General features: G+C 38.7%; 1 protein-coding gene across 1 annotated transcript; it reads right to left on the bottom strand.

The window, feature by feature from the left end:
- Positions 1 to 1,092: 1,092 nt before the first annotated feature.
- LOC149224275 (uncharacterized) lies at positions 1,093 to 18,409 on the bottom strand. Its single transcript, XM_089388138.1, has 3 exons — positions 18,332 to 18,409; positions 18,087 to 18,226; positions 1,093 to 1,512 (listed from the first exon to the last, which is right to left on the bottom strand). Exons 1-3 carry the CDS (start codon positions 18,407 to 18,409, stop codon positions 1,098 to 1,100), a joined length of 633 nt encoding a protein of 210 aa, XP_089244264.1. The 3' UTR covers positions 1,093 to 1,097.
- Positions 18,410 to 23,346: the final 4,937 nt, after the last annotated feature.

The following is a 23,346-nucleotide window of genomic DNA, read 5'->3' as shown; positions in this document are numbered from 1 at the left end:
AGGTTTTGGAGGCGTCCAAATTGTTAGCCTCACTCTCTTGAAAATCAATAATAAATCCAATTAAATAAATAAAATCACGAGAATTCCTCAAACCAAGGATTCTAGTTTGGATGAGAGATTCTCTCCAACTAGCTCTCCTAAATTAGTGTGTAAGTTGAGAAATTGTCTCAACCAAGTGAGTCTAAGATAGACACACTATCTTAAGACCACTTGCTCATGTATTTAAATGTATTATTAAATTATTTGAATAAGAGAGAATTACATGAGCATGAGAGACCACATGATGGCTCTCTGCCTTTTCCGCCAATTTTGTTCTGTGTGTTAATTTGTTGTGCATATGGTGATATGGTTGTGTGATTTTCCTTCATGTGGTATCAGAGCCTTCTATGTGTGGTGGAGGGCATGGGAGAGCAGAGGGTGAAGGAGCCATAAATGGTGATGTTGCAGGCTGCATTGGAGTTACAACTTTAGGAACATGGAGTGAAGATGCTGCTAGACTTCGTTGATCTATCTGTGGGGCGGAGTTTCATTGTATTTTGTTGGACCGTGATTTATATCATGCAGCCAAGCCAAGGGTCAAATTCTTAAAAAAAAGGCCAACTATTTTCAAAGAGTCGACTCTAATTATCTCACACAGGTCCACGCTATAAGTGCCAGATCAACCAAATTACTCCATGTGCATAAGCAGCCAAAGTGGAAACTAATCATTGAGGGGTGGCATCAATTCTACTAATCATTGACTGGTGGCATCAATTTTATTTTGATGACCATCACATTGGTTGCCCATCACAATTGATGAAGATTTAACGTCCTGTGTGAGATCATTTTGGTTTAAAACGGTATATGCACAGCCATACAAGAATTAAATGGCCACAAGTTGGCCCCATAAGAATGAGACAGAGCCACATGTGGAGGATGCGATCTATCAACCATTGACTGAGTCAAATCAAACGATCGAGATTGCTCTAGGGGTGAATGCTTTCATTTTTTATTTTTCTTTTTGGTCGTGATTGTGTGTTGATAGACTTGATTTCTAAGCTTTAGAGATCCAGTTTATTTTGCCGCATGAATTAGGTCTCGGTTTGTTCCTGCTGCCACTATTGCCCCAAAACCACAAGCCCCATCAATGCAGCAGCAATAGCAATCGGCCACAGCACATTTGCTTCTTGGGCCTGGGATAGCAAAGAAGTTGCATAACGTTTCCACCAAGCTTCACAAGGAAGGTCCTTCCCACCACTTTTCTTATCTTTGGAAGCTACAGAAGAATCCGATGAGATATCATAATTTTGTTGTTTATCCTCGTTCACAGAGAATGGTTTTGAAAGACTAAAAGATTGTTCTAGTACTTCCTTCTGCGATTCGCAGATAACTTTATTATCGTCGGAGGTATTTGAGCTGCTCACACCACCAGCATCACTGTGAAAAATACTAAATTTCGCAGCAAGAACAACAATTTCATCGTCCTCAATAGGAGCATGTTGATGACGAGGCTCGATCCAGTCCAGTCCTTTGCTGGAATAGACTATGGGTTTGTGGAAACAGAAACTGTTGGGTATTTACTATGTTGGGAGTCGAATTAATTGTGGATTGTTGGCCACAACCTTTCCCATCGAAGATTAGAACTGATGATGTATTTTATCACTGGAGATTGTCTCATTATTCAGCTTCATCAAAAATTTGATGAGCTTCATGCTTGCAGAGCCTTGAGCGCTTGCGTGGAATATGTTTTGGAGTGGATGCGTGTCTCTCTAAAAAATGATGGTGCCTAATTTCTGCAATGAAGTATCACGCATGGTTTTTATATGCTTAAAGTTTAAAGCTTGAAATCTTCACTTTTTAAAAGTGATTTCATTGATTTTTTTTTATTTATTTTTTTAAGTGACTTTATTTTAGTGGAACTTTAAATAAGGAGTGATTGGTAATATGGAGTGATTTTTTTCTTAAGGGCAGCTTATTGTTGAAATCCAAAAGTAGTATTTTACTTTGAGGTAGCTTCAAGTTAACTTTAAACATATATTAAAGTTAACTTTGACGATAGAGCTTGGCATTATCATTGTTTTAGAGTCAGTTTTTGAAGACAATTTGACACCAAGGAGTTTTCAGTCTATGCTTGAGATGCCTCACTGAAGACATTGTCATGATGATGTATCTTGAAGGTTAATAAAAACATATCTTTTTGTGGTGATCGTTTCCTGGATCTGCCTGAAATTGAATAAGGGGATCTTAGGTACACTGTGGGTTGTGAATATGCTTGCGTGATTTGAGTCGAATTTGTAAAACGCTCTTTTTTTCTTATGCTTCAACAAAACAACTACATGCACATAAGAAAAGTTTACATATACAAGTCATCGATCAAGCTCCTGAAATCAACACTCTTATAATCACTTAAGTTCATAAACACAAAGCGTCACATCATCGACTTGATAAAAGTAATATTCTTTTGCTTGAAATATTGTTAAACAATCATGAAAAGAACAACTACAGTTTTATGCTTGTCCTTGAAAAACTGACATCCAAGATTCTTAAGAGAAAGAACTAAGGAATGCCAAAGAGAGAGGCCACCAGGGCCATGAATGAGGCACAATGAGGTCACTGAGTTGCTCAGAGGATGAGCAACACTTTCAACAGGGGGTATGATGGGCTCTAAATTAGACATAAATTAAGGCCTGTGCCTCTAAATTATACATAAGTTAAGACCCATTTGGCCATCCTTCAACACATTAAACCTCTATTTTGCATTAGACAATATATTTTTAACTTTAATATGTTCATTAGGAAGGTTTATGGATAATTGTATATTTGTGCCTAATATTATTTATTTTTGTGGAATATTATGAGAATATTGGGCAAATTATGGAGATTTGGAGGAGGAGATAATCTAGGGACTTGCTCCCTACTACAGGAGGACCAATATTAAATAATAAATCAACAAGATATTCTGGAATTATGGCATAGACTGGGGAGCTCCAATGATTGAGAAAATCTAAGAATGTGTTCCCTACCATTTAATGCAAATTCCTAGTATTGGGAACCAAATCCACTAATCAAGGGATTTTGGTGGGGAAAGCTTCCTCCTTTCATGGGGAATGATTCATAATCATTTTGTATAACTACCAAGTCGAATTTTCCTTTAGGGCTGGATTTTTATTAGTCTTTTTGTGGAGAGAACTCGTATGTTTGCAGCTCCACTTTCATTTTCTGCAGGGATCTAATTGTATTAATGGAAATAATGAAGATTCGTGTCATGTTCAGCTTCTAAATCTTGGTCTCCTTCGTAGGACTCTAAGTTTCCTTAGGCTTGGTCATCCTAGAAACCTAAGATCCCTTTTGTATCATTTGCTTTTCTTCTTTTCACTTCTTATTCACATGCATCTACTGTTCTTGTCTTTTTTTCTATTTCTGCATTTAGTATTAATGATTTCTTGTTGTAGGATTGGGTCAAATGGTTTAATTAAGTTATTTTGCAGGATCACAAGCATCATTGCATCATTGGAACAGCTTTGGAAGGTCATAGTAATCATTGAGTTTCTTGGATTAGTTTGTTTATTCCCAAATCTAGATTTCTGGAAGCCCTTTGTGGCAAATAACAGTAAATTTATTCTTCTTTTTAGAGCATGATAAAGAGCTTCAATCGAGTTGATTACAATTGAATTAGACCAAAAAAACATTCTAGTTAATAAAAAAAATTACCCCATTGCATTTTCACTTGATTAGGTTAGGCATTTGATATATTTACTAGCTCACTAGTTCTCGAATTTCTAGATTTTAGACTAGTACTTTCTGCCACTTTTTTAACATGGGTTAACAAAGGTCTTTTTTACTGATTCCACTTGGAATGGTGACCTAAGACATCCTAGTCAATAAAAAAAAATTTCCATCCAATTTGGATTTGATTTGGTTGGTCATTCGGTGAATTATAGTTTCCTATAGCAAACCTATTGTTTCTTGTAGTAAACTACAGGAAACCCTGTAGCAGCCTTCCAACATGTATATACTTGCCTAGATTCACTCAATAAGCTTGGTTATTGTCCCTTAGGGTTGAATCAATACCCCTAGGCTCTAAATCAATTATTAGGAATACTAAAGGATGCATAAGACTTGCCTCTTTACCCATGCAAAACAGTTCAGCGATTTGGGTTAATGGACAACTTTTGTGATTTGGATAATACAATGATGATTTTCTTGATTTCCAGATCCAATAACTATGTTAATGGATCTAAACTATTTTAAATGTAATGGTTGACATTTATCTTTATTTTATGCAATTAGAATAGGTTTATTTCCTTGTATTTCCCTTCTTGCAATAGGTTAAGGTTTCCATTTTGAGCATTTCATTTTTTTCAATTAGTTTAGGATCTGATTTTATTAGATGCACTCCATGATCTGATTTAGAATATTAGTTTGCATTCCTAAGATCTTCCTCGGATCATAAACAAAATGCTTTCATTATGCTTAAGGATTCATCAATTTTTGCAAGTAAAATGAAGAGTTTTTATGTTAATTTTATGAGAAATTTAACATAAACCAGAAACTGAACAACAGCATAAACATATATAGAACATCATCAAAAACACATTACAACAAGCACATGATAAAGGAGTTCACCCCTCTTGGGCTACATCTCCTTGGTCCAACTTCCAATGGCTTGGGCCTCTCTATTATGCTCAAAAGTGTAAAAATATGTGTTTACAATGCTCAAATGCTTCTGAAACATGCTCCAATTAGTTTAGAATGTCCAAAAATGGCTATCTAGCCTCTTTTTGTATCCAATTTGGTGGAAAACTGAAGAAGTTATGACCTCTCCTTGTTTTCCCACTATTCGTTTGTTAGGCCCCTATACTACTAGTGTAACCCCTTATTGTTATTAGTATAACCCACTTATTATATTGATGTACCCATGTAGTGCCCATATTGTTACTATTGTGCCCCATAGAAGCCCACTATTGTTATTATTGTGCCTTTATATTATTATTGTTAGGTCGGTTGGATTATATTTTGACTCCTTAGACTCCTATATATAGAAAGGAGATTTTGTCATTTGAATCATCCAAGAATTGTTCATTTATGTAATGTAAAGGAGGTTGCCCCCTCGAAGAGGCTGAATTCTAAGGCATTGATCTATCTTTTCTATCTTTTCTTGAGCTAGTTTCATAACATTTGGTATCAAAGCTTTGGATTCTAGGGTTTCGCTACTCCAAACAGGTCATCGTGGAATTTTCGCTATAACTTTTTTTTTTGTGATGTTTCAGAATTCGCAAAAAAACCCATTTGATAAGAAATCGCGCTGAACCTTGGGTCCAAATTTCAGAGCTTTTCGCGCGATATTTGCGGAGATATGATCTGAGGAAGTTGGTCTTTTTGCAAACTCCTGAATTACATTTAAAACAAGTGACCTGGGGAAAATTGTCATCACTTTCTCTCTAGGGATCGGATTGAAATTTTGTAAGAAGGTATAGAAAGAGGACGGACTGTAGTTTTTTATGTATATCTTTTTTAGATCCAAAGGTCGAAATAGTGACACGTGGCACTTCATACAAGTTCGCTCTTTTGGAAAGGTCTATAATCAGGTCATCTTGGGAGATTGTGCATAACTTTTTCTTAGAGAATCCAATTTGGATCAAACTAGTGGCATGGGAAAGAGGACACAGAGGGCTACTATAGCTCACAATTTCAGAACTTAAAGATCCAAAAGTACAGAATTACTGTCGTTTCAAGGTCGAGCTCCTAAAATCAAGAAAAAGCAAGATGAGGAAGTTTGATGGCAAGGATCCGGTAAATTGGATACTTCAGATGGAGCAATATTTTGATCTACATGGTGTACAACTGTTACAAAAGGTATGTATTGCATCTTCATATTTAGAACCACATCAATTTTTATGGTACGAAGGGCTTTGTTCTCGTAAACAACTTGTTACGTGGTCAATTTTCACGGAGGAAATGATAGCACATTATAAGGATACAAAGAGCAACACCTTCTTTAGAGCAACACGACAACAATTGGAAAGAGTAAAAGGGCTTTGTGACATACTGGAAAGCAAAATTATGGAAACCAGGAAGTGTACCCGTCACAACTATAAAGATGGAAGTGTTGTTTCTCCTAGCCTTCCACAACCTACAAGGGTTACACCACAACAATTGGAAGAAAAAAGAGAAAAAGGGCTTTGTTACAATTGTGATAGCAAATGCACTAAAGGTCATAAGTGTGCTGAGAAGAAATTATTTTACATAGAATATGAAGAGTAGGAAGAAAAGGATCAAGAAACATCAAAAGAAGAAGATATACGCCAGGACCCCACCCCAGAGAAAGAAGAAATGAATCAGACCATATCTTGTAAAGCATTGGCAAGAATTACCACTCCTCAAACTCTCAAGATAGAAGGACATATCAAGAAGAAAAAGGTGCAAGAAGTGAAAGATCACATCGAGAAAGAAGAAATGAATCCAACCATATCTTGTAATTCATTGTTCGAAATTACCACTCCTCAAACTATCAAGATAGAAGGACATATCAAGAAGACAAATGTTCAAGAAGTGAAAGATCACATCGAGCATTAAGAAATGAATCCTACCATATCTTGTAAAGGATTGGAAGAAATTACCACTCCTCAAACTCTAGAGATAGAAGGACATATGAAGAAGAAAAAGGTTCAAGCAGTGAAAGATCACATCGAGCATCAACAACAAGTTCTCCAACTTTTAAAGGATAACATCACTTCGGTGCAAAATCAAATGAAACAATAGGTAAATCAACATCGTAGTGAAAAATGTTTTGATGTAGGTGATTGGGTATTTTGCTGCTACATCTCAAGCAAGCTATTTATGAGAAGGAAATGTTGGCAATACTACATGCACTTAAAAAATGGCGACCTTACCGAATGGGAAGACTCTTCAAGGATGAGAATGTGGAAGCATTGTTTTGTGCTATTTATATTATCCAACCAGATTGGATAAACGAAGCAAGGGAAGAATGGAAGAAGGACGAAGAAGTATGGACACTTATTCAAAAGTTGCAAAAGATCCCAATTCAAACAATATTGCCAGAAATTGAAGAGGAAGGAAAAATCATATTAGAACCTAGAGCAGTCACAGAAACAAGAACCCGACAGCTATGAAATCGATCAATTTCAGAGTATCTCATCAAGTGGAAGAACTTACCCGGTGAAGATTCCACATGGGAGGACAAGAATTTTATACAGAAGCATCAAGAACTACTCAAGCGTTGAGGACAATGCTTTTTGAAGGAGAGGGGCATGTTAGGCCCCTATACTACTAGTGTAACTCCTTATTGTTATTAGTATAACCCACTTATTATATTGATGTACCCATGTAGTGCCCATATTGTTACTCTTGTGCCCCATAGAAGCCCACTGTTGTTATTATTGTGCCTTTATATTATTATTGTTAGGTCGGCTAGATTATATTGTGACTCCTTAGACTCCTATATATAGAAATGAGGTTTTGTCATTTGAATCATCAAAGAATTGTTCATTTATGTAATGTAAAGGAGGTTTCCCCCTCAAAGAGGTTGAATTCTAAGGCGTTGATCTATCTTTTCTATCTTTTCTTGTTTTCCCACTATTCGTTCCACAAATTTCTCCACATCCGACAGGAACCCACAATTTCGCTCCAAAAATCCACTAACCGAGTGAGAATTTTGCCGCGCGGCGGGCCATAATCCGTCGACACCGACTGCCCATCACAAATCACAATCGGCGAAGTCCTGTGGTCTTATAGACTGTGAACCAGGTGGGTGATATTCGATTGCGATTCGGTGGACCTGACAAAATTCTTAACTGGAGCTTATAGTTGTATCGCGTATGGGATCCTTTCATAATCGACAGAGTATCGGGGTCCTGTATATGTGGGACTTTGCATCATGTTGCGATTTGAGATTGCGATATCACATCGCAACCCAAACCTGTCGAGGTCGATTATGTTGTGTCATGCGATATGTGTGATCGCATCACAACCCGATACCTACCGGGGGCCGATTTTGTAACACCTCCCTTTGCTGATATGTGATTGTGATCCATCGCATAGCGCATCCAGCCGATTCTTGAATGCCTTCCCGTCTACCTTATTGCATGGCAACTCTTCCCTGCTCGAGGGCCAATTTTTAACGATGACCTACCTGCAATTGCAATTTGCGACATGCAGGAGCCAATGGTGTGCCACTTGGCACCTCCTCATTCGCTGAAGGACCTTGCCACATCATCCAATCTTGCCATGTGAGGAAGTCAAACCTGAACTTTGACTTGTTATAACTTCCGCATATGAGCTCAAATTTGAGTGTCATTCATGTAGGTTTTAACCCCGTACAGAAATTACCCGCATACGAATTCTAAAACACAAAAATAAACTATGGGCGAGCACAACACATAAAACACATATACATAGAGATTTTCTGATGGATCCCAAAACCGAGACTACCAGATTAATTTTTCATTATGTTCCTTTAAATGTTACAATACATATTTATACATGTCGAAGCATCCAATACCATGGACCGAAAAACATCGTGTCCAAAACCATGGACCGAAAAACATCGTGTCCAAAACCATGGACCGAAAACCATCGCATCCAAAACCATGTGCGAAAACCATGCACAAAACCATAGGTAGGTCTGTCCAACCTAATATAGGGTCCAAAAAAAATTTCCAGGGGCACAGCCCGCCCCCCTCAAACCCCCTCTGTGACACCCCCGCTGCGCAATAGGTGCAACGTAGGGGGGGCTCTGCCCCCACTCTAACCCCCCGGTAAACTACGTGGCTAGTCGTGGAAAGAATATAACGCAACCCAACAGTTCACATCGTTGGAATCTAAATGATGAGCTCTTTGTTCTGAAGCTAAGTTTATCAAGATTCTGACACTTTGATTTTTGAGCCTAATTTTGAGTACCTGATCACTCCTCTCCACTGGAAGTCTTTTGGACCCCAAAAGGATCACTTTCAATTCTTCAGCAAGTGAGGGTACAATTCTCTCACCTTTCCAACTTCTATCCATTTGGTTTTTGAAGGAATTGTACCCTTGATCCCCACTCGAAGATAATCGATACTTCCCCTTTTTGATGTCCTTATTCTTCTATCAAGTATAGGGTCTTGCTGAAGCACATCAAGAAATTCTGGAGAAAAGTCTTCAATAGATGGAATTTGAATATTCTCCCCTTGATCTTCAGTCAAAGGAGGCTCATACAACCTTAAATTCTCAACAATAACAACAACATAAATTTGCATATATGAAGGCAAATCCAACCTGAAGGCATTGTTACCAATCTTTTCCAAAATTCGAAATGGACCATATCTAATTGGTTTTAGCTTTTTACCTTCTCTTAGGAGCCTCTCTTTGTTAATTTGAAGCCAAAATTCATCACCAACTTGGAACTTGTGATATTGACGATGCTTGTCGTGCTTTGCTTTGTACTTGCCTTGGCTTTTCTCAAGTTGTTCTTGAACTTTTTGGTGTACTAATTGGATTCGTTCAATGAACTTTATTGCTTTATCTATGTTGGTATGACCTTCAATATGAACATCTTTTCCAAAAGTAAAATCCAAAGGATATTTAGGCAAGTATCCCAAAAATTCCTCAAATGGCGAAGTTTGAGTTGAAGAGTGCTTGGCTCGATTGTAAGCATGTTGAATATAGTGCAAATGTTCATCCCACAAATTAGGATGCTTGCTGCAATATCCACAAAGAAGATGTATCACTGTTATGTTCACCACTTCTGTTTGACCCTCTGTTTGTGGATGAAAATTTGTACTCTTTTTCAATTTGGTTTCCATGAATCCCCACAAGCTTGACCAAAAATTCCCAACAAAGCGATAATCTCGATCACTAACAATGGATGTGGGCAATCCAAAATGCACCCAAACATTATGAAAGAATAACTGAGCAATTTGTTCAGCTGTAACTTGCTTTTTACATGGCATCAAAATACACATTTTGTTGAACCTATCCACAACTACATACAAATAATCATGACCTCTTTTTGACAATGGAAGACCTCCTACAAAATCCATAGAAACACTCTCCCATGGTCGTGAAGGAACCGAAAGTGGTGTGTACAATCCTAAATTCCTATTTCTAGGCTTACTGATTGCACATAATGAACATCCTTTAATAAAACGAGACACACTTTCAAGCATACAAGGCCAATAACAATACCTTTGTAGATGTGCCACCATCTTACTTACACCGAAATGACCAACAATAAGAGAAGTATGTGCCTCTCTTATGATGTTAACTCTTTCTCCCTGCATAATACAAATCTTTCCAAGATGGTACAACAAGTTATCATGAAAATGATAATCCAATTCCTCTACTTGGTTACCTTGACTCAAGCTTGCATAAACATCTTGAAAGTCATTATCTAATGCATATTTCTCAATATAACTTTCATGTAAAACAGAATTATGCTTGAGTAAAGTAGTTGCACTAACAATCGGCCTAGAAAGCATATCAGCAACTTTATTGTAGATACCTTTCTTATACCTGATTACCAAGTGGAATTGTTGAAGGAAACCCATCCATCAGAAGTGCCTTGATTGCTGCAACTTTGATTGAGATTGTAAGTATTGCAATGGTTGATGATAAGTCTGAATGACTGTTTCCTTACCCATCAAGTAGTGTTCCCATTTTTTCACACTTTGCACCAATGCATAAAATTCCTTGTCATACGTAGGATAGTTAATCACTGCACCATTAAAATTTTCTGAATGAAAATAGATAGGCTTACCATGTTGCATGAGAACTACACCCATAGCGTAGTCACTAGCATCTGTCTGAATCCTAAATGATTGTCTCAAGTCTAAAAGTGTGAGTACAGAAGTTGTATTGATATTTTGCTTCAACGCATCAAAGACCTTTTGTTGTTTGCCTTCCCACTGAAAAAAAAAATTTCACCCTTGTCAACACATGCAAAGGAGCGGCTATAAGAGAAAAATTAGCAATAAATTTCCTCCAATATTGGGTTGCTCCCAGAAAAATTCTTACCTCTGTAACTATCTTGGGCCTTGGCAAATTCACAATTATGTCAACCTTGGAGGGATCTATTTTCAACTCACCTCCTCCAACAATATGACCCAAGTAAACTAAATAAGTCTTTCCAAACTCGCACTTTGACATCTTCAGATACAACTGTTATTTTTTCAAGACATCAAGTACTTTTCTTACATGCATGACATGTTCAACACGAGATTTACTGAAAATTAAGATGTCATCTAAGTAGACTATGACAAATTCATCAAGAAATGGCCTCAACACATCATTCATCACACGCATGAATGTAGTAGGAGCATTACATAAACCAAACGGCATAACTAGCCATTCAAATAAACCATGTTTTGTTTTGAATGATTTCTTCCAAGCGTCTCCTTTAGCTATTCTAATTTGATGGTAGCCACTTCTTAAGTCTAGCTAAGTAAAATACTTTGCATCTTTCAATTGATCCGGTAAATCATCTATTTGAGGCAGTGTGTAACAGTTATTTACCGTAATTTTGTTCAATGCACGAAATTCCACACACATGTGCCATGTTCCATCCGTCTTTCGCACCAAGACAATAGGTGAACCACACGGCGAGGAAGATGGTCTGATGATCCCTTTATTCAACAACTCTTGAATTTGCTTCTTAATTTCTGCGCTTTCCATCATTGACATCCTGTACATAGCAATGTAAGGAAGAGGACAATCTTGCTGCCATTGTATCTCATGTTAGATTCCTCTCTTGGGAGGTAATCCCTTTCATTCCTAAAACATTTGATCATATTGGTTAACTACATCAACCAATTCAGATTTCAAATTCGAATTGGAACCTTTAAAAGCTTCATTATCAACATCATTCTTTGGTTTGATCATGAGAAGCATAAAATTCTTGCTCGAATTCACCAGTTTTTCATTTGCCTTGCATTAACAAGTGAAAGATTTGTTTTCTTGCTGTGATCTCTCACAATATATTCTACTCCATTTTTGAATAAATGATATTTGTTTTTATGTTGATGGCAAATAACTTTTCTGTCATAAAGGTATGGTCTGCCCAAAATGATTCCACAGATATCTAACGGCACAACGTCAAGCTCCACTTCATCTATGAATTTTGCAGTGATGACGAATCTCAGCTTACACTTTCTCATAACCTGAAATTGCGCATTGTCACACACCCATCCAAGCGGATATGGTTTATGATGTGGAATAGTTTCTAGATTTAAACTCTTGACAGTGTTTTCAGAGATAAGATTATCTTGAGAGATGCTATCGAACAACGTATCAATCTTGTTATTTTTTGAGATCACCCTGATGTGAAACAATTCTATTCTCCTCTTTTCATTTGGAGTTTCAATTTGCGAGTCTAAAGAACTAGTGCTGGTAATGGATTCCTTTTCTTTTAACCCCATCGTTGTGATTTTAGTTTCATCGCCCGATTCGGATCCCAAATACTCTTCTTGAGTTATTACAGTTGTCTTTTCTTTTCCTTTGTTGTTAAATTTATTTGGTTTCATTTCTGGATGAAGCTTCCAACAGTGAGCTTCATCGTGACCATCTCTGGAACAATGTTTACAGATTTTTTTCTCTCCTTCCTTTTTAATGGATGCATTTTTCTTTCCCTTGAAACCCTTTTCTTTCTCTTTACTCTTAAACAAATTTTTACTACCTTCTTCTGACATGTTTTTTCCTCTTGCCTCAAGATGAGTGGCTTGCACACACACATCATCTAGATTACTGGGAATAAACATTAAGATAGTATGCTTAAGGTAATTGTGTAAACCTCTTATGTACTTCAGTAATGTGTCATGTGATTGCAAATCTACACCTAACATCAGAGACCTTTTCTGAATTCTTTGGTGTAATCTTGCACATTTTGACCTTTAAGTTGTCTAAAGTTCTGCCAATTCATGATGGCTTTCTGCACATAAGATAGAGGGGAGAATTGTCTTTTGATTTCAACAATGAAATCATTCCAAGAAATAGATATCTTACCATGTTTTTTAATCTCCTCTTAGGTCTTTGATTCCCACCACACTAATGTTGCACCCTCCATTCTCAAGGAAGCTAACTAAATCTTTATGTCATCCTCTTGAAGGTTTTGAATCCTGCAATAGACCTCCAACTGACGAATCCAATTATCAAGCTTCTCTGCATTCACTTCACCATTATACATGGGCAACTCGAATTTAACATCAAGTTTTAAAAAAGGTGATTTACCGATTCCTTTTGAAGAATGATGATGAGTATGAGTAAGGGTTGTATTAGTGGAAGAGTGTGAAGATGCTTGTGAAGAAGAAGATGAAGAAGATGGTGGAGAGGGTGGAGGTTTGTCTCCATTCCCATTACCTCCTTTTCCATTACCTCCTGAAGAGTCTTCTCCTTTGGGAGGTTTGGAACTTTCTCCTTGCAACCTGCTATTCCTCTATTCATAGAGGACCTTCACCATCTATGTCATATCAAAGAAATCCTTTATGAAGGTCTTCTCATCTTCTGTCATGCTTGTAGTTTCTCCTTAATGAGACATGATCTCTGGAGTCTCAACTGCAACTTGAGGTTGAACTGGTGTTGGAGATTGTGGAAACCTTTCTCTTCTTCCCCTTGACCCAACTTCAGGGCTTCCAACCAACTTTCCTTCACCTCTTTTGAGTTTTAACCTTGTAAGCATGACATAAACTTGCAAACAATTAAATCCTTCTTTCACAAAACAAAACCTAGTGCTTTGATACCAAATTGATCTAATTTATAATATTAGTTTGTAGTGCTAAGATCTTCCTCAGTTATAAACAAAATTCTTTCATTGTGCTTAAAGATTCATCAATTTTTGCAAGTAAAATGAAGAGTTTTTATGTTAATTTTATGAGCAATTTAACATAAACCAGAAATTGACCAACAACATAAACATATACAGAACATCGTCAAAAACACATTACAACAAGCACATGATAAAGGAGTTCACTGCTTCTGGGCTATGTCTCCTTGGTCCAGCTTCCAATGGCTTGGGCCTCTCTATTATGTTCAAAAGTGTGAAAATATGTGTTTACAATGCACAAATGCTTCTAAAACCTACTCCCATCGGTTCAGAATGTCCAAAAATCGCTATCTAGCCTCTTTTTGCATCCAATTTGGTGGAAAACCGAAGAAGTTATGACCTCTCCTTGTTTCCCACTATTCGTTCCACAAATTGCTCCACATCCGACAGGAACCCACAATTTCGCTCAAAAAATCCGCTAATCGAGCAAGAATTTTGTCGCGCGGCAAAGGCAGAGGGAAGTCAAACTTGAACTTTGACTTGCTATAACTTTTGCATATTAGCTTGGATTTGAGTGTCGTTCACACCATTGGAATCATAATGACGAGCTCTTAGATCTGAAACTAAGTTTATCAAGATTCTGACACTTTGATTTTTGAGCCTAATTTTGAGCACCTGATCACTCCATTACATCATGGCATCAAAGGAAGGACACATTGTATACTGCACATATAGTCCTGATACCTCTTAAGTTTATATGAACCCTGGGTTGATAATTAAAGTTGGTAGCCTTGGGAGTTGAATCATTGTTTTCGCAATACCAAGGCTCATCACCTGGGTAGCCCTGCCTTGGCACTATCCTTTGCTCTACGGTTTGGGGGCACCTTTTCCTAATTTTGGATTCGCAGATCCAAAGTCCTGCTTCTTTTGTTTAAACTTCTGTTCAACCTTGATAGTGTATCGGTATGTTATGCCGAGCGAGGAAATGTCCAGGAACTCCATCTCGTCTTGGTTGTACTTGTGTAGACAACCGTAGTACTTGAGTACCAAATGTCATTCACAATCCTTGATACCTAGCTTCGTGTGAAGGGTATGGAAAACATTTGTGAACTCATGCACATCTTGGTCCCTTCCCTGTCGTACTATGGTCCACTTTATGTATTTATCTTCATAGCTCCCGACAAGGTAATATTTCTCCTTAATGGCGTCTCGTAACGAATCCCAACTGGGTGTGGCTAAAAATAGCGAGGGTTCACTCTCGTCTTTTTGTTCTCAGTAGGATTCCCACCAATCCTTGATGTGTGGGCGGATTTGAGAAATTAAAAAGTAATCTTTTCCCGATTGGAAAATTCATGAACTAAAAATATCCTTCCAACAAATTTAACCATTTATCTACGGCATCTGCATCTATCTGACACTCAAATATGGGAATATCGAAGTTAACTTGTACCTTAAAAGGAGCGGCACCTACAGAGTGGCTGTTGGATGAAGATGCGTCACCTGTGGGTAGTCGTTGACGAATCTGGGCAAAGTTATCCATCATCGAGTTCCTATGTTGCTCGAGGGCTTCCTCAAGCAATATTTTGAAAGGATCTCCTACCCCCTCGTCTTTATTTTATTCCACCATGGGAGGTCGTCGGGGTTTGTAAGGCTAATCTTGCAATGGTTCAATCAGATCGAGCCCTAACTCCTTGTACCTTGACCTCATTGGGTACATGCAAAGAAAAACAGAGAAAGAGCAGACTGCTCTGATACCACTGATCCGAACTTAAACGGGAACAAAACAAATTATAAATATAATCATAAATATAGAGATGCAGCATAAAAACACTTCATTTCATTAATAGAAAAATATTGAACTATGCTTACAAACGGAATGGAAATAAACTAGATCGGGCGATGGTAGCTTATCTCATAGAAGAGATGTGGCGGCTACATGTCTCTGAATTGTGTTACAATGAGGCTCCAAGGCATATTTATTATTGAGAAACAATGGAAACCCTAAACATCCAGAAACCTAACCCCAGGAGATGAAGCACCAAAACTGTGGGCCCCGTTTGGGTAAATTGGTAAATCAATTTCTTGGGGTCATAGATTTGGCATACGATCTTCGTTTGGTTATCATGATACCTCGTTTCAGTCTCTCTATTTTCCCTAAAAATGTCGTTTAGAGCCTCAAAACGGCTTCAGAAGTTCAGGACAAAAATAGTAAACTATGCTACAATTAAGGAAACTGAAAAACTGAAAGAGACAGTGTTGGGGGTCCGAGTGGAATAGGAGGGCGGCCACGAATATCCACCTGGATCAAAGCCCTATCGGATAAAACTTGGTGGAGATGGTTGGACAATCCACTCACACCTTGGGCGCTTATTTGGAAGGTGAAATATGCGCCTAACAACTCCAATGGAGATCTTATCGGGCTCGTTGGAAACATCAATGGCTCTACCATATGGAACCAGGCCTGGAAGAACAAAACCATCATTTAAAAGCATAACTTATGGGAAATTTGCAATGGGGAAAAAATCCTCTTCTCGGAGGATGCCTGGAAACAATTACTAGTCATGGATAGGCCAGATCAAAATGCCTCTCTCCGAACATCCATGCAAGGTAGAGGGAAATTTCAAGTGGCACACTATTGGAAGCTTAGCACGTTGGAAGCTAGGTGGAGAGAATGGTTGGACGATCAAGATTGGGAGCGCATGCTAGATAATATTGACTGGAATGCCTTTACCCAAACCATTAAAGGAAGGAAAATTGAGTTCTATCAAGGGGAAGATAAGCTAAGTTGGGGTAAGAACTCAATGGGGCTCTTCAATCTCAAAGACGCCTATGGATACATAGGCAATCACGATCAACTTTAGCAACATAAAAAATGGAAGATCTTTTGGGAAATACAAGTGTGGCCCAAAATCACCCTATTCCTCTAGTTGGTCATGTAGGGGAAAATTCTCACCTGGGACAATTTTTGGAGAAAAGGATTTACAGGACCATTGAGATGCCCTTTTTGTGAGTCTCAAGAGGAGACCATCAACCATATCCTAAACACCTGTGAATGCACCAACAAGATATGGGAGTGGACGGTTGTAGTTTTCAGAACTATAGACAGAGATAGAGCTTCCATACACATTACTCTCGAATATTGGAGAGCTAATATTCCCCCCCATCCTATGGTAAACAAAGCTTGGAACATTCTACCCAAAACCATTTGTTGGACACTATGGAAAGAGAACAACACCAGAACTTTTAAAAATGAAGAAAAGTAGGAGGAGATCCTCCTTACCTCTCTCAAGTAAGTGGTCTAAGAAATTGTTTCCATCTCCAAAATTCCCAGCTTTAATGGCCCACCCCAACCCATTGATCAACGAATTTTTCTCCTTATGGACTTGCATTTTCCATCTCCTGCCACCATTCACCCGATGAATGTTAACCTTGAAGCTCCCTATCACTGGTTCCCTCCCGAGAAAGACGTGGTAAAGATGAACTATGAAGGTGCTACCAAGGGAAACCCTGGGGCAGTGGGTTTCGGTGGTGTATTCAGAAACGCGGTTGGGGAAATCCTTTGGGTTTACGCAGGAAACCTAGGTACTACCACAAACAATGTTGCAGAGCTTCAGGTGTTGCATCATGGCCTCGCCATAGCCAAAGAACAAGGCTTCTAGCCCCTAATCATCGAAGGCAACTTGACGTTGGCCACCTTGGTCGATCGTAAAATCTAACAAGGTACTACCGTGACCAAGGTCATGGAAAACTGGAGGTTGATCAAGATGCTCCACCATATTAGCAAACACGTCAGTGATCTTAGTGGGCTCCATTTCCAAGTTTTCAGACGAAAGGCAAACAGATTGGTCGACATGATAGGAAACCAGGGTACAGTTGGAAACAACAAGTTGGACCCCCTTGCATGGAAGGACTTGGAGGAAGGTCCCCTCCGCTAGGAGTGTGAGGTTATAAATATCAAGGATAAAAAAACACGACACAATCACAGCTCTACAAGAGCAGGTCAAATCGCTCAGACAAGGACAATACGAGCCCCTTAACTCGTTATCATAAAATCCAATAGAGGCTTCAACTCTAACAATTTGCATGCATGAATGAATTTCCGAATCATAATGTTGATGTAAAATCCTTCGCTCTGCCTTTATTGCTTTGCACATGGCTCTAGCCATATTCAATGGCACAATTATAGCCAATTTCCTCCCTCACCACTCTGCCACCCATCTTGCTTATGAATACCCTGATCCCCTAGCTCCTCCTCATCGTTCTTTCTGCCTTCGAGCTTTTGCTACCCCCTTTCCCCCATCCTCTGCTCCGAAGCCTGCCTTGCATTACCCTGAATCCCCCTCCCTCATCATGGCACCTCAACGTTGCTTGACTCCTGCCTCTTTCCGGGGTAGAGTGAGAAACAATGAGCATTAGAACGATCCCAACATGAAGCGGAGGACCCGCACAAAAGCGTCGATCAGGAGAGTCACGCTGAATTACAATGTTTCGGTCTCTCTGGAAACCCAAGATGATATTCAGAATCTAGATCTCCAGTCTAGGAATATCAGATGTCGTCTTAGCAATGAGGAGGTTGATACATAGTTTGAATAGATCTCGTACCGCGGCTTCACCAGGGCCATGGAGAAATTTTACAGCCGAACTATTGAGCTTTCCTGGCAACTCAAAACCATGCTCCATTTAGCTCTACAGGAGCAAAGCGAGAACACTACAACTCTCGAGGTCAAGCTCGATATGTTGAATTACAAATTCATTGTCTACGTGGACATTTTTCATCATCGACGTTTTGTAACCAAGGACTTGCCTCACTAAGCGTTGTTGAGGCGCAGAATAGTCACCATGCAAGCAAGCGGAGGAGGAAAGTCGAGCGTTAAGAGCGAGACTGGCAGAGCTTCTACTAGTCACCAGGCCTCTGAGGACACCGCGGCCAGTAGCACCCCTAAAAAGTCGATAAGGTTGGAACAGGACCCCTCAGATTAACAAGTTTGATGAATTGTGCTCACTCTCTATTTTGGATATTCTCTATTTATTGTTTGTTTCATATATATGTTCTCTATGGGACTCATTCTCTATGGTTTTGGCCCTTGTCTGGCAAAACCAATGTTAAAATCATTACCACTGTTAATCCCCAAGATGATGTCAAGGATGTAAATTTTGTAACCAGATTTATTGACAATCACCTAGATGAGCTTTGACACTTGCATTCCACTCAAACCACGTTAAAGTGCAATTTTTGTAAACTTTGTAAGGGTGGGAAGCTCAATTTTTGTAAATTTTGTAAGGCCGAGAAGCATGAGAAATTTTTATTTTTATTTTTTTCTGTCAATGGTCGAGGCAAGGCTCTTTTAGATCATTTGTGCACCACATCTTGTACTTACCACATTTTAATATAATAGAAAAATGATTACTTACAAAAAAAATGTGATTCTGTGAGGCACAACAATAACAATATGGGGGCTACACTAGTATTATAGGGACCTAACATAAACTCCCATGGATATTCCTTGGACAATTCGTCACAACAGATCTGATAAAATTATATTTAAAAATGCAAGATCTACACTATTACAGTTTTATTTCTCTTTAGGTTTATAAATTGTATATCGCTATTAATAGCGTATGCATGCGAATTGAAATTATGTAGAAAATAGAGAACATTGAAATAAAAGATCACACACACATTTGACACGGGATATGACCTACGAAACCCTTTCAAGAAAAAAACCTAACTGGAAGGTCGGGCCACTTTTCTCTCTTTCTTTGAATAGAAAATTCCTTTGAGTACTAATAAGTATGGCATGTGGCCTCTGAGCTACTACAATGCACAAATCATCTATGTTCGCTCTATCTCATATCCCTCTTGGTTATTTTTGGCTCAGCTATGGAACCCCTTTTCCTCCTAGTCGCTTGATTATAACATAACCCGATAGCCTACTAGTGGTTAGATTTGGCTACGTCAACTCTTAACCAAAGTTAAAATATAGACTCTTATGGAGTCTTCTTCATCATAACCATGTGGCCAGCCTCTTTTCCATGAATTATGGGGGCTGATGTGGCATCTTCTCGAATTATGGTGGTGAAAACAGGAAGGTCAACTTACAAGTAGCATAAATTTTGCATACGAACTATGATTAACGCAATTCTTGTGTTGTTGGAAAGGTCTCTATGTTTATAATAGTGAAAAAATATACTACATAAAAGCTACAAATTTTTACCCCCAAAAAATGTTGTTTAATGCCTCAAAATGCTCCTAGAAGGTTTCCGACCCTAATTTGTCAAACTGGATCTCGTCGGTACAAAGGGTGGTGCGAGTTGATTCCTCCATTTTTTCCACTCTGAAAACATCAAGATGGATGGCAATATAATGATCCAATCCATATCAAGGTGGGGTTTGTGACAACCCTTTTTTCTATTCCCCTTGTAATTATCCTTGTGAATTAAAATTCATGTAAATATTGTGGAAATGTAAACACAATGACAGACTATGAGGAGTGGACACCGATTCAGAGCTTTGAGGATGAGTCACTTAGTAATTGGTTAAGTCATGGTTGTTTATTAAAGGGACATCAGCTTGCTAACTAGGTTTTAATGGCATGCATGGCAGGTAGGGAGGTGGAGTATGGGCTTCCCGAATGGGGAAAAAGTCGATACCCCCTCTATCATTTCTTGTGGATTGTGTTATGTATTCAACACACAAGATTCATGAGGGGGTCGACGAGGAAGAAAAGAGTCCATAAGAAAGAGGAACTACACATGGAGATTATTTGCATGGACATGAGATGACACTGCAATATGTGAAGGTGAGAAAAAGAGGATCTACATGTGATAAACCCAATGTGGGTGATCTTGGTATCAATCACATACATAGGTTTTTGGATGTGGGTGTTGTATGCTAGATTGGGGCATCCAGGAAATTTAAAGTAACTTGTGGAACATAGTATAACACTGGGACAAGCATTAGCAATGAAAGAGTTGTTTAAAGGGGAAAACATGTGGACATATTATGCTTCTAAAATCCTATGATGTGGATAAGGTGAAACATGTTGTACTTTGGACCCTTAGGTTGCATAGGGAGATCTTTGTATGTGTTTTCTAATATTTATGGGATTAGAAAAGGGATAATAGTGTGCTTTGAATTCCTAGGTGAGTAGGTGGAGACATTTGAGGATATAATCCTGAACTAAGTAGGTGGTGGCGGGGTAGTATATGGGTTCTTGGGTGATCTATTGATTGGTATCATTTTTAATTCCCTTGAGCACTTACTTCTCAAACTCTAAATTCAACTAAGGGGTGGTCAACTACAAGAAATATTGTAGTGCAATTGGGCCATGGTTCAGTGGAGAGTGGAATTCCCTCTCTCAGTTTCCAATCATTAAGCTATATTGATAGTTGTACAAGCATGTATTCTACTACACTATGTGTTGAAAATAGCAACAAGAAATGATAAAAATAGAATCCAGAATATTCTAATTTTAATTTGTCCTTGAATTAAAATTGTGAATCAAAATCGAATTTAGTCTCACCAGCTACTTGGAAATAATTGATTAATTCATTATGGATTAATTAGTTGGAGAAATTAAAGTTAGAAGTCTTTCTACAGTCATGCAACAGTTATCCCTTAAATTAAGGAGATTATCCCTTAATTAAGGAGATAAGATTGAGTTATATTTGAGTTGTAATTAGTTAGCTTAGTTTACTGAGTTAAGTCCAGTTAAATTAGTTCCAAACTATTTGAGGAACTAATTGTGAGTTATCAGTCAGTTGATGAATGCATGCACTCAACCAGTGTACTCCAGATAACTAAAGATTCCCTCATTAGAAACTCATGCATGTCTATTCTGAGAAAGACCCAGTTGAGATTAAAGTCAAGGACAGTGTACTATCAGTTTCATGTGTTTTCCTATAAAGGAAACTCATGCATGCAGTCAAGGCAAGTTTCCTTGAGGATTGCGCAATTTTGACAGTGTGTTAGAGCAGTGTGTGAGAGCAGTGTTCTACTGGGTGAAGGAGATCATCCCAGAGGAACTGTGCAAGGAAATAGGAGCTTGGAGGGCAGAAAGGAAGGCTTGTGAGAAGCCAGGTTTGCCTGTGAGCATCCAGGAGGATTGTACTGAGAGCTGGCTAGCTATGAGAGCTAAGGCTTTGTATAATTCTGATGTATTTCCACCTTGTATGATAATACAAATAGTGGGGTTTTTAGTTGAGGCTTTCCCCAAAGTATTTTCATGTGTATTGAATTATTGATTCTTCTTCTTCTAGTTATATTGTTCAGCTCTGATTCAGCTCGATCTTTAAGCTTTCGTAAATTGATAGTAGAAGTAGATTATAGTATTTTGCTTTGGTTATATTGCATTATTGGGTTAATCTACAATCAGATTTTCTACATGGTCTTAGAGGTAGATTTGTAGAGAATTTGCAGAATTTCTACATGGTATCGAAGCAAAGTTTATTGGAGCTGTGAACAATATACGGAGAAGAGAATTCGAAGTTGAAGTTTGGGGTTGCAGGTGCAAATCGAATTCTTATCATACTTCAAGGTTGGCCAATGGTGTTCTATGGCTTGAGACTCGAGTATGCCTTGGAAGGTAGTTCGAATTACATAGCATGGAAAGATCGCATGGAGGTTGTATTAGAAGACAACGGCTTGAAGGAATTCATTGATTAAGAAATCCCAAATCCAGGTTCAACTAATGCACAAGAGTTGGTTGAATGGAAGAAGTGTATGGCAAAGGCGAGACAGATTATCCTTGAGGGAGTTCGAGACCATATTGTCTCGAGTCTCCATGGGAAGGATACTCCATATTCAATGTGGAAGACATTGAAGGACCTCTACCAGAATAGTAGCGACCAGAGGAAATTGGCGCTCAAGGATAAGCTTCGAAGAATCAAGATGGAGAAGGGCGATACTATTTCCATATATCTGAAAAAGATCACCACCTACAGAGATGAGCTTAGCAGTGTGGGAATAACTACTGCCGATGATGATATCGTGAGCCTCACTCTCCTTGGCCTTCCAAAGAGCTGGAATAGCTACCAGGACTCTATGAATGGAAGGGAGAAACTACCAGATTGGGAACGACTGTGGTCGAATCTCATGCAGGAGGAGATCAGGAGGAGCACTCGAGATGGTTCTTCATCCAAGGATGATGATGAAGAAAATATGGCCTTAGCGAGTAAGGCAAGGAAAGGGAAAGGGATGGCTTCCCATTCCAAAGCGAATTCTTCTAATGGAGGGAAGAAGGGTGACAAGTCTAAAGTGGGATGCTTTAATTGTCATGAGGTGGGACATTATGCGACTAATTTCCCATCGAAGAAGTCCAAGAAGGGATATTTGGAAGGATCCGAAGGTGAGGCATTAGCCTCTTAGTTCGAAATGGACTTTACCCTCATCGCATGCATGGTGTCATCGATGATGGGTTGTTTCTGGTATCTTGACAATGGAGCCTCATTCCACATGACCGGCGATAAACGTTTATTCAGTGCCTTGGAGGAGAAAGACCTCAAGATGCGCATAGAGATGGGTGACGATGAAAGGTATAGTGTTTCAGGAGCGGGCACAGTTGTTTTTCAGAGGGAGAATGGAGCTCCTATCACCTTGACAGATGTGAAGTATGTGC

Source organism: Pinus tabuliformis, chromosome Q (genome assembly GCF_031772625.1).
Source record: "Pinus tabuliformis cultivar Carrire ecotype Pingquan chromosome Q, CPIR1, whole genome shotgun sequence".
Taxonomy (NCBI): domain Eukaryota; kingdom Viridiplantae; phylum Streptophyta; class Pinopsida; order Pinales; family Pinaceae; genus Pinus; species Pinus tabuliformis.
The sequence above is the reverse complement of the archived record's forward strand: the minus strand, read 5'-3'. Positions and strand labels throughout refer to the sequence as shown.